The following is a 12,497-nucleotide window of genomic DNA, read 5'->3' as shown; positions in this document are numbered from 1 at the left end:
TTTTAAATGTTGAGTCTGATGAAGGAATAGAGATGGAAGCAAGTTTTGATATAGAAGAAAAGAATTGCTGAGCCAGTCTGACTGGATAACCAAGGGTGTGTTAGTTAGAAGGGGTTTTTATGGCTTAGAGCAAAGGATAAACCCACCCCAAACAAGAAGATGTTTTTACCAAGCAGAAAGAGAGCACAGGCAAACAAGGCAGCAAAGCTGCAAGTAGAAAAAAGGTCTCAGAATTTCCCACTGCAAGAAAACTGAAAAACAACTTCTAGCTTAAACTGTAATGTACTGACTTTGAGTGATTGGAGAACAGTAACATGAATATGGTAATTACAGTAGTTATGATAGGCTATAGATAATAGTTAAGGTATAGATTGGTTCTGCTGTATGAAGATGCTCAGCAAAGTATAAAATGCATTGTAACCTAAACCAAAGGGTGTCCAGGGCTGCCTGCAGCTGGAGCTGACAGCTGTGGGCACAGCTCTGTCACCCACAACCCTGGATGCTGTAACTCTTGGGTACAATAAACTGCATTTTGGAGAGCCCCTGGAGTCCCACATCCCTCATTCAGGCTCTTACAGTCGAGTGCTTGGCAGATTCTGTTTAGATGTAATGTAACACTGTGTAATACAGTATAGAATAATATAGCACAATAAAGTAATGAATTCCCACTGAAATGCATGCCTGTGCTCTCCCTGCAGGTGACCTGTCTGCACGATTTCTTTGGGGATGATGATGTGTTCATCGCCTGTGGCCCCGAGAAGTTCCGCTATGCACAGGACGACTTTTCCCTGGACGAGAGCGGTAACACCAAACCCACCCTGAGCCTCTGCTGCACTGCCCTTCCCCTGCTCCTGCCTGGTCCCAGTGCTGCATGCTTCTGGGCTGGTTTATGAGACCCAGTACATGGAATTTAACTACAGGAATGTGTGTGACCGTGGTCACAGGGGTCTCAGAGTGAGGGAAGAGACGAGGATCTGACTCCATGTTTCAGAAGGCTTGATTTATTATTTTATCATATATATTATATTAAAACTATACTAAAAGAATAGAAGAAAGGATTTCATCAGAAGGCTGGCTAAGAATAGAAAAGGAAAGAATGATAACAAAGGCCCGTGGCTCGGCTCTCTGTCCAAGCCAGCTGACTGTGATTGGCCATTAATTAGAAACATCCAACATGGGCCAATCCCAGATGCACCTGTTGCATTCCACAGCAGCAGATAATCACTGTTTACATTCTGTTCCTGAGGCCTCTCAGCTTCTCAGGAAAACTCCTAAGGAAAGGATTTTTCAGAAAAAATGTCTGTGACAAATGTGTTTTCTGTTGATGGAGTGACAAAACTGTCCTTTGTCTCTTCAAAAAGGAAAGAAGCCCAGAAGTTTCTCTCTTTGAAAAAAGCCACTTCATAGGCTCAGGGGACAGAATTTCAAACTTAAGGATAGCTAATTGGACAGAAGCCAAAAAGTCTCACTTGGGCAATTTACTAGAAATAGAAGTGAACAAAGGAACTGATGGCTTTTGTGGGGTGTTTTACCAGGAGCAAGAACCTCCTGCACCTGGCTCAGTTTTTCTCTGTTTGTTATTTTGCCTTTTCTTAAACCTTTTTGTTTCCAACACTGCAACAGAAGCCATCCTGCTGATTTAATGCTTCCAAAGGTAGCTGAGCTATCTTGGGTGTTTTATAGACCTCCAAGAGCTCATGAGACCTGGCTCAAGAAGGCTGCTATAACATTTAACATCCTTTTGGGATACTTATCCAGTCAGCAGAATTATAATCAGGCAAATACTGACTGAGGTATAGTCAGAACAAATTAAGTCCTACAGAATTTTGACATTTACTGCAAAATCTGGGAGTGTTTATACTTTCAATTTTTTCCAGTCACATTCAGAGAGATGCATTTTTCTTGAGAATTAATCATCCTTATGTAGACATATGCATATTAAAAATGGAAACAAGCAACAGTTGAAAAAAAAAATCACATTTCCACTGCTTACTTCTACTGATTCAAAAAGCAGGGCAATAATTCCCTTTTTGGGGGCATGGCTGGGACAGCACTGTTATTTTTCCTTGTCACCACTGCCAGCAGAAGTCTGTAATAATGTGAGTCTCTGTGATCAATTGCACCATGAAATCTTTGATTTTACAGAATATACAGAGATTGCTTGTAGGACTTACCACCCACCCCACCTGGCAACTGTACCCACCTGTCTGCAGGTGCCAGTGAGTGCAGCAAGAGGAAATTAATGTCATTTTAACCATTTAAACTGAAATAAAGTGCTCTCCAAGCATCTAGGCACACTTCCCAAAGCTCTAGGTGTGTTGTGTGAGGAACACAAGCCCCATCCTGTGCTATATGCTGCAAACTGGCTCTGTATTGAGGACCAAAGAGGATTTTTGCTGGATGCCAGGAAGCCAAGGAGCCTCTAATCTCCAAACACTGAGTTTTTTATTACTCCCTTGCAAGCCTGAGTTTATTTCAGTGCTTCTAAAGTGCTTCTTTAGGTACTTCTGACCTGTGTACTCCAGATGAACCCATTGGATGGTCTTGGGGTAATTCAAAGGAAGTTTCCAAGGTTCAGCTGAGCCTCTGCAGGCAGAGAATAAAGCCTGTGTCGGGCTGGGGAAGTGATCTGTAAGCTGAGCTTCACGGTGTTTTTCACCACTCAGCAGCTGAGTCAGCTCCACAGGGAGCTCCACGCTGGAAAACAGCTTGGATGCAGCCCTGGCAGAGCAACTGGATGGAAATCCCAGCCCTCTGCCCCCACTTCTGGGCACTGCTCACTTCTCCAGCTTGCATTTCTCTGGCAGAAGGAAGCCGAGTTTGCTGTTGGGAAGGCAGTGAGCAGCTCCAGGGGTGTTTTGGAGGAGCCTTGCAGCTCGCAGGGAGCAGATGAGGAGCCTCAGCAGTGTTTCCCCATTGCACACCCATCACCCTTCCTCCTTCTGGAGCAGATGCTGCCAGGAGAGCTGCAAATCCTGAGCTTTTGCAGATGAGTGTCGCTGAATAAAATCTCCTCTGTCATGGGGGAATTTCTCCTGCCTGTTTGCATGACACACACCAGGATTGCTGGTTATTATGTTCACTCTGGCAGGACGTCAGGAAACAAAACAAGAAACAGCACAAGACAGGATTATGTCATCTTTTTCCTCCTGGCTGCCCACCACAGCTTCCACCCTCTAATCCTGCTGCTGAGCACCTTCCAGATGACATTGCTCTGTGCCTTTTGTACCCACTGGTTTCAGCATGGTGGAAATGTCACACTTTGGTGACATTTAGAGGCCTTTTCTCACCAAGCTCAGCACAGCCAGGTTTCCACCTCCTGCAAAAGCTCAGGGATTGCCTCTGACACTTGCCAAGGGCTGAGCTGGAGGAATTCCTCAGAGTCAGCCTTTCTGTGCTGGAAAATGCAAAGCCAGGTTTCCTTCCAAGGAATTACTCCCCTGGGAAGAGCATAAATTTGGAAGCTCTTGCAAAGACCTTACATGAAATATTTTTATTTTTTGGTTTATTTTTTTTTTTTAGTGAGTAATTCAGGTGACTAAACACAGCTGTCTGACAGCCTTTGAGTCCCCTCACAACAGCAGAACTGCTCTTCATGTATAATATAGCCCCAAAAAATTTGGGCTATATTGGGGCTGGACCTCTACAAGCCTTTCAAGTGACATCATCTGTGAGAATTCAAGTATTTTTGAAGGAAAAAAACCACAACCTTTTCTATCCCTGATTTACAGTTTAGAAAATTGATTTAGCAGGAGAGAAAATAAGCTGACTGTAGGTTTAATTCTTGCCATGCAGCATCCCTGGAGCACAAAGCCTCCTCTCCTGACATTCTTGTGCTGCATGGCCCAACAGCAAAACTCTCTCAAACCATCCAGAAGGAGCAGAAATGGAGCCTTGGCTGGCTGAGAATGAGCAAAGCCTGGGGAAAAATTGAAGGCAATTACATTTTTGTAGATACACTGATATATAACTAAATAACACATACATTTAGGTCAGACAGCTTGCTTTTGGTTGACCAATTATTTATCTGCTCTGTGCTGTCTTAATTCCATTGGGGACTGCATTCCAGGGGTCCTCAGTGTGGAGCATGTGGGGCTGAGCTGAACTTTTCCATAAAAAGCTGCCTGCATGTGGAACACGTAATTCACATCTGGAAAAAAGGCACATTTTTCACATCTTGGTGAGGACAAGCTGTTAGAGGAGATGAGGTGGAACCAGCTAACATTTGACAAAAAGGAAATCCCTTTTTTATTGCCTTCTTCTTAACTGGGTTAAGTTAATAACTTGAGGGGTGGAAAGTTCCTTTTCTGTTAGCTGTCAATGTAAATAAAACCCAGTTCTGAAGATCAGGCATGCCTGAAATCCTGGGACACGTGGAGGTTTGTTAGCATTTCAGTTCCCCTCTGCAGGACTCTGTAGACCATGTTTACATTTTCCACTCTTCCTGGCCTATTTAGTTTTTAAGGAAGCACAGTTGGGGTCCTCATCTGCTCACATCTTCCAGTAGATAAATCTGCTGGGCTTGTTTATACAAACCTTGCTGAAAGGGATGAGTGGCCAGGACAGAGGATGTGCTTTGTGAAACCATTTTGTCTCCTGTGCTTTGAGCATCTGAAAAGTTGCAGCTTGTTGAGGACAGAAGAGGCTGGTTCCAGCTGGGTGAAAGCCTCCCGGGGCAGTTGCCCCATCTGCCACTTGGAGGCTTCATTTACAGCACACCAGGAGCTGTTTGCTGCCTTTCTGCACCTGCAGAAAGGGCACTCATCATTCCTGGGACTGGGTCTTCATGGGAGTTTGACCATGTTCACAGGGGTCTCAGGTTTAGAGAAGAGATGAGGATCTGACTCCATGTTTCAGAAGGATTGATTTATTATTTTATCATATATATTACATTAAAACTATACTAAAAGAATAGAAGAAAGGATTTCCTCAGAAGGCTGGCTAAGAATAAAATAGGAAAGAAGAATGATAACAAAAGCTTCTGTCTCGGACAGAGAGTCCGAGCCAGCTGACTGTGATTGGCCATTAATTACAAACAACCACATGAGCCCAATCCCAGATGCACCTGTTGCATTCCACAGCAGCAGATAACCATTGGTTACATTTTGTTCCTGAGGCCTCTCAGCTTCTCAGGAGGAAAAATCCTAAGGAAAGGATTTTTCATAAAAGATGTCTGTGACACAGGAGGGTTACAGCAAATTAACTGGATTTTCTTGAGTGTTCCCTTAGTCAGTGTTGGCCATTTTCATTGTGCTCAGGAGAGCCAAGGGAAAGGCAGAAAATGTTTGGTGGGAGCCAGCCTGACAGCACAGAGCCTCAGCAGCTCCTCTAGAGCAGCAGAGCTGTTGTCTTTGCCCTCCCCTTGATGAGTCTCCTTTCAGCCCTGGAGAACAAGGGACCATGTCAGCTTTTCCCTTGCCCTTGGGATTCCCTGCATCTCTCTGGGGACCAGGCACTGAGCTGCCATGGCTGTTCCACAGCAGGGCCATAACCAGGCGGGTCTGTGTTCCCCCAGAGTGCCGGGTGATGAAGGGGAGCCCAGCAGGTGCCACGGGCAGCAAATCCTCTCCCACCCCTCAGAAGAGCTCGGCCAAGAGCCCCGCGCCCATGCGCCGCAGCAAGTCCCCGGCCGATTCAGGTAACCACCAAGATGGTGAGTGATTGTTTCTTGGTGTCTGCCTTTCACTGTGCTCCAGGGAAAAGCACAAACTCCCTGTGCTTGCTAAGGAAACTCAGGTGTCTCTTGGGAACAAGGAGCTGATAAATATTGGGGAGGAATCTCCTGGTTGGTGAAGTGTGGTCGCAGCTTGGGGTTGTTCCAGCCATAGGCTCACAGCTCCTTCCCCAAAATGTTTTAAAAGAAGTTTCTGGCAGGAAATCAAGGCCCACAGTGCTCTTACATGGTCTCTGCAGATACAGAGTGATTTAGGGTGCAAAGGAGCCACTCCTGACCTGTGCAAAGCAAATGGTGATTATTGCACAGGTCAGGAATGGCTCCTCGCAATCGTTATTTAAAGGAAACCAGTGACCTTGCAATTGCAGAACTGCTGATGGGTTTATTGATGGGACACTGAGACACTCATTCAGTAATGGAAGAGAGGGAAAATGGGAATCCTAATTTGCTGCAGCAGCTTGCACCATTTGAAATGGTTCCCTCTTTCTGCAGCAGCACCTGGGTTGGCAGCACATGTGGGGAGCTGCAGGGCTGTCAGTCCAAGGCTGGGCTGCATATTGCAGAAATTCTGGTAATTGACAGTCTTTAGAGTCATGGAGACTTTCTGGGGTTATGATTGATCTCTCACCTGCCTGCCTGTTCTGTTCCAAAGGAGAACCAGACATGGCCTCTCACTAAAATGGCCAAATCATCAATTAAACATGTCAGAGTTCCAGGAGAGCTTCACAGCTTGAGTTCAGGTGTCCCACACCATCAACACAGCTCATATAAACCAAAAATTCCTTTTCACCATCATGCTAACATGCTGCATATTGCATGGGAACATCACACAACAGCTGATCATCAGTAGAAATGGGATTATTAGTCAGAAAATTCTCTTGGCAGTCGTCAGAAGGATTTCCCCCAGGAAGCAGTTCATTTATTTAGGGTGTGTGGGTGTTCTTCAGCTACCTAAAGGGACAGTGTGAAACTGGTTGGCACATGCCAAGACTCTGTATTTTTTTAAAAACCATTTCTTTCTGAGGTGATTTTGCATTCACAAAGTTTTTCTTCAAGATTCCATTGTTGGCTATTCTCAAACTCAGGCTTGCCATAATTTAACCATTTTCACAAGCCCAAATGCCTGCTGAAGCTGTGTAGGCACATTGAAGGCACAGTGGGAAATGTGATTTACAAAACCCAGAAGTAACACTCAGTGATGTGGGAGTCAGCTCATGCATGAGCAGCTTTAAACCTTCTCCACAAGCATCAGGTGCTGATTCCCACCAGCAGCAGAGTTTACTGCATGAGCATAGAGTTTAATATGAAATGGCAATTATTGTGTGCCTGATTTTAACTGATTGAGCGACTCCAGGCCCAGGATGGTGACTCATCTGATGAGCTTTAATGAACACTCTTAGCAGAGCTTTTCAGGGGGAGATTAAAACAACCAGAAAGGCTGAACAATAACCAGTTCCTGGAGTTAAGGTCAGTAATGAAGAGCAAATCAGGTTTCTTTAATCCATCCAGACAAGAGTCTTTCGTGCTTTCCTGTAATTTCAATAAAGGAAAAAATGGCACTTGTCCTGCTTAATGAGAATAAAAAAGACTGAGCTCTTTTAGTACTGAAAAATAGAAGACTCTTGTTTTCTCAGGGCAGAGAGAAAAAAGAATACTATTTTGTATTCCTGTATTGAACTGGTAATAAATTAAGTGGATTTACACATCTTTTAAGAACCAATATTTACATTTAGATGAGATTTTGGAGTTATCACATTCAAAAAGCAAAGAAAGCTGAATGAAGTCTGATTAATAAAATATGATCTGACCTATTTTTTCCCCCCAGAATCTCACCCATTTAATGTGTGAAACTATTTTAAAGCAGTTTTACTTCAAATATATGCAATATTTCTGCTGTGTGTTTGCTCTCCTACCCATTTGTACCTTTTGTCTTTGTTGTTTTTTCCCTCTGCTGTGGTTGTCATGTGGAAACTCACGAGCGTTTCCTTGGTTTTGTGTTGTTTCTGTTCTTCCCAGCTCTTTTCTGTGCAGGTTTCTGTATCCTATTCTCCCACCAAGGTCTCCAAGGCCATTGTGACATGTCTGGGCACTGATGTCTGGGCAGGTTTGGAGGGGAATCTTTGGGTGAGAGGAGTCTGAGCCCACGTCCCAGTGAGACTCACTGTGGAAAGCTCAATCCCTTTAGGCAGCCAGAGCCCTTCAGTTCCCAGGATATCCAAAAAAGTGAGGTGGCAAATCCACAGAAGCAATTTAAACATTGTTTTCTTGGCACAGCGCTTTTCTCTTACCATGCAGTCATTTAAATGAATGAATGAAAATTAAATGAATGAATGCAGAACAAAGAAGTGTCTCCCTGCTCCAAGGATGGGGACTCACCCCAAGCCTTGTATTCCCAAGGGAAATCCTTTCTCCTTTCCCTCACTAACATCCAACCCATATCTGTCCTTCCTAAGTAATGCCAGTGGATTTCTGGCAAAATTGGAGTTACAAAGCTTCTGTGTATTTCTAACCTCAATCTTTCTTCCTAGGGAGTCAGCTTTGCTAAAAGACCCAGCTCAGAGCAGTGAAATCCATACAAACCTCACCTGCAGGGCACCAGCCAATTCCTTCTCCTAACATGGCAGAGGAAAACTGGGCATGAGGAGCCTCTGTGCTTCTGCTCTGATCCATGAGATCTAAATGGAGGAGGGTCAGCATGAAGTTTGGCAGAATTTCTTTAACAGACTGCTCCAATAAGGAGTCAGGCTGAGCAAAAGCCAGAGCTAAACCTCAGGGGAGAAATACAGGAGAGAAAATAATGATGTCATTTACCATGCTTTCTTTGTTATAAAAACTTGAATTTATCTTACACAAACTGACGTGCCAAACAAGGGTTCAGTTGTATAAAAACATGTGTTGTGATGGGAGAGCTTATGATTATTAAAACCAGGACAGTCACAGGCACCTGAACTGAAATTTGAAAATGTCTTTGCCTTGATTTGGCCCGGGGAGAATATGAGCAGGGCTCTGAGGCTGCTGCAGGACCTTCATGTCTCAGTCCACTAATGGACAGAGGGACAAAAGCACATTCAGCAGGCAGCAGCAATTAGCAAACAGACCCAGAGTGTCCGTCTGTCCTGGCTGCAGGGCTGCTCCCAGGGGTCATTATGGATGAGTGTGTCCAAGGCAGCAGATGTCTGGGGAATGCCATGATGCCTCAGGTTTTGGCTTTTCCATTTTTCACATTCTGTGCTGCTTTAGTGTGTGGGTCTGGGTTTCATATGAGGGGATGGTGAGCTCTGTGCACAGAGCAGGGAGACAAAACATTTCCTGCTCCAGCTGGGCACCAAGGACAAATGATCCAAATCTCAGCCCCAAGAGCACAAACAACGTGGGCTGAGAGAGAAAAACAAGCAGGATGGGACTGCATGGGCTGGAGCTGGAATTGGACAATGAACTCTGGATCCAGAGCCCCAGTCATCCCAGCAAACCTAAGCAACACTCAGGGAACAATTCCATGTGAGAAAACTGCCTAAAAAGGGGCCTCAAAAAAGCTGAAGAGGGACTTTTGACAAGGGCATAGAGTGATAGGACAAAGGGGAAATGGACTTAAGCTAAAGGAGGGCAGGCTTAGACATTAACAAGAAATTCTTTGCTGTAAGGATGATGAGGCCCTGGCACAGGTGCCCAGAGCAGCTGTGGCTGCCCCTGGATCCCTGGCAGTGCCCAAGGCCAGGCTGGGCAGGGCTTGGAGCAGCCTGGGACAGTGGAAGGTGTCCCTGCCATGGCAGGGGGTGGAATGGGATGAGCTTTAAGATCCCTTCCAGCCCAAACCTTTCTGTGATTCTAAAATACCTGTGGGGGAAGCAGACAGAGAATTCAGTCTCCCTGGATCTCTCATCTCAAATATGACAGGAATATTCTCCATCCTCCCTCTCATGTGCTGGACAAGTCTGATTTCTCTCCTGAGTACAAACTGCCTCGTGCACAGGGGGAGGTGAGGATCCTGTGGAAAAAAGGTGCACATGCTCCTTCAATTAAAGAGTATTACAGATACACTTTAAGGTAAATTGATGTTGCAGAACAAATTCAATGCCATGAATAAGCCATAATGCACAAAGAATAAAATGGTGGAAAAACCCCAAAGAATTGAAAGGAAAGCTGGTTCTAAAGAACAGTTCCTGATAGCTGAGTGTAGGTGAGATCCTGAGCTACCCTAAATCATCAGCAGATTTTAGTGGAGCAGCAGTGTTATGCACCACCTGGGACCTGCTCTTTGCCTCCTGTTATTTTCTTGCATTTCAGTTCAAAGGAAATGCAGGCAGGTTTGCTTATGAGCACTATTCTTCATTAGCAGGCAGAGAAAATTAAACTGGGCTTCTTCATTGTTGCTCCTGCTGCAAAATTCTGCTGTCTTTGTAATGATATCCATCCATCTCATTCCATTTCTGATTTGGATGTCACATCTGGTTTTTTGTTGATGCTCATAAAATATTTACATGCCTGCTGTAGCACTTAAAACTCTCATTGTATTAGGGAATTTCTGTCCTGCCCTGCAGCAATCACATCCATTTTGCTGCACACTGGCTCTGCTGTTGTTCCAGTCTTGTTTGTGGAAAGGAAATTGGGGTTTCTTGCAGAGTTGTTAGGTGGCATTCTTCAGCTTAGGAAGGATCAGTGACAATTGGAGATAAAAAAAGAGGCATTTTAGAAATTGGAAATGGATTCTAGCTAATGGAGATTATATCAGTCCTCTTGTTCCCCATATTTTCTTTAATAGGAAACACAAATTCACTCAGTGAAATAAAACATAAAAGAGATCCAAGTTCTTTTTTACTGAATTGCCTTCATTATTTGGCATACAGTTATAAAGAACTCTACTTTTTTTTCCCACCAGCCTGGAGGGCAGCTCATTTTGTAGAGTGGCACAGCTCAGTGCAGGAGGCAGCAGGAAACAGCTCCTGCTTTTCCAGAACAGGTTGTTTCCCCTATCAATAAAGCACGGTTTGAGTAAGATAAGGAGGTGAAGTGTCACACTGTTCCCCAATTATCTATAAATCATTATTTCTTCCACCTTTTAAAAATATCCATTTCCTCACTTAGGTGCATTTGTGATAGGAAAAAAGCTGTGTGTGGTGAATAACCTCTTCCAACAGAGGAGGAAGTGCATGGAAATGATGGATGTGAAGGCAGAGGACCCACACCACCATGAATTTGTTGCTTTAAGGTGCTGGCAGCTCCTCCTTTGTCCCAGGGCTTTGAGCACATGTTTCTTTTCACACCTGCTTGACCTCTGCCTTTGCTGCAAACCTGAGCTGCTCCTGTTTCTCACAAGGAGATAACAGAGGAGAGCACTGAGGTTTTCTGAGGCTTTAAAGTAAGAGTTGTGCTGGTTTGGCTCTTAAAAATACAACATTCACACATTTTACTCTATGATATTTTATACACTTCTTCAGTCTCCTCCAGATACTCAAGTACTTGATGAATTTTAAGTAACTGATTTGTAGATTCAGCTGTCACAATTGAAAGCATAATTCCATCAGGCTCTTTGGTCACTTAATCCCACCCACAGCAAACTACATCCAGGGCATTCCATGCTGCTGTTTGTCTAATTTTTCATTTCTATAATTGACATCTCACCTTGCTTGGGTAGGATTCAGGATATCTTCAGCCTCTGGTTTCCAGTCATGCCCTTAAACAGTTTGAGAACACAGAAATTGTTTTTCTGGTGATATGTGCCTTGGATTGTCTTGGTGAGTATTTGTTGGGTGAAATATCGCTCCCTCAATTTATTTTGTATCTCACTGTATTTTGCAGCTGAAATCCTTGAGTTTTCTTTACAGCTATGCTGTTCACTTGGTTTGTTTGTTTTTTTCCTCCTGCCTAACATGAATAAACCATGGTGTTAAATGTTTGGAGGCCTTCCATCTCCCCAGAGGAGCAAAGCCTTCCCCTTGCTTGCCTGATTTCCAGCTTGTGTCTTGTTTCCTGCCAGCCAACGGGACCTCCAGCAGCCAGCTGTCCACCCCCAAGTCCAAGCAGTCCCCGATCTCCACGCCCACCAGCCCCGGGAGCCTCCGCAAGCACAAGGTATTACGTTTCTTATACCTTACTACACCTCCTTCTGCCTCAGCCCCTCAGCTCTGGGGGACCCTCAAGTCATGGCCATATCCTCTGGGAAAATAACAACAACTCCTGGTGTTCAGACAGGGGAATTGGCCCTTTACCTGTAAAAGTTGTCCTTTAGGGCAAGGTGGTGGGCAAAGAGCACTGGCCTGAATGGCCCTGGAGTTGATAATGTGTGCTGGAGACCATCCAGAGGTGGATGGAGAGACCTTAACCATGAGTTTGTACCACTGTTTGAAAAAATCATTGATGGATGTGGTTTCATGTCAACCCTCCTGGCCTGAAAAGCTTCAAGTGTTGGCAAATCAGGCCCATTAAAGAGCAGAAGCAACACAAATGTTACTGGAGCTCTCAGACATCACTTTTATGATGCTCCTGAAGAATTTAAGTTTTTTTAAATTATTTAAGGCCATGCCCTGTTTTACAGGAAGCAGGTGATTCTTGCAGCTGGTGTGGTAATTGTGCTGTGGAACAGGCCAACAGGTAGCACAGCATCCTGGCAGGGACCAGGAAACCTGTGCTGGCTCATGGATAATTCATGTATTGATTTATTTAAAAGGTACAGCAGCTGTCACAGCTTCTTCAGTTCCTGTTATTCAGGGCCACTCTGTGCTGAGTTCTGACTTTCATTTCTGTGGGCCTTTGCATTTCTGGAATAGCCACAATGCTGCTTCCAACAGTTTTCACTTGATACGGGAATTGGAGCTTGGGCACAAAA

The 12,497-nt window shown here is 44.6% G+C and overlaps 1 protein-coding gene across 3 annotated transcripts in view; it reads left to right on the top strand.

The window, feature by feature from the left end:
* The window catches only part of DCX (doublecortin), an 83,102-nt gene that overhangs the window by 56,815 nt on the left and 13,790 nt on the right, over window positions 1-12,497 (top strand). For 2 of the 3 annotated variants that reach the window (XM_071442704.1, XM_071442705.1), the window contains 3 exons: window positions 699-801; window positions 5,516-5,653; window positions 11,649-11,743. In XM_071442704.1, the coding sequence (XP_071298805.1) occupies window positions 699-801; window positions 5,516-5,653; window positions 11,649-11,743 (336 nt within the window). The remainder of the gene's footprint in view (window positions 1-698; window positions 802-5,515; window positions 5,654-11,648; window positions 11,744-12,497) is intronic. The other variant, XM_071442706.1, reaches the window with a different exon arrangement.

This window comes from Agelaius tricolor, unplaced genomic scaffold (assembly GCF_023055355.1).
Source record: "Agelaius tricolor isolate 1412-34295 unplaced genomic scaffold, bAgeTri1.0.p SCAF_17, whole genome shotgun sequence".
NCBI lineage: Eukaryota > Metazoa > Chordata > Aves > Passeriformes > Icteridae > Agelaius > Agelaius tricolor.
The sequence above is the reverse complement of the archived record's forward strand: the minus strand, read 5'-3'. Positions and strand labels throughout refer to the sequence as shown.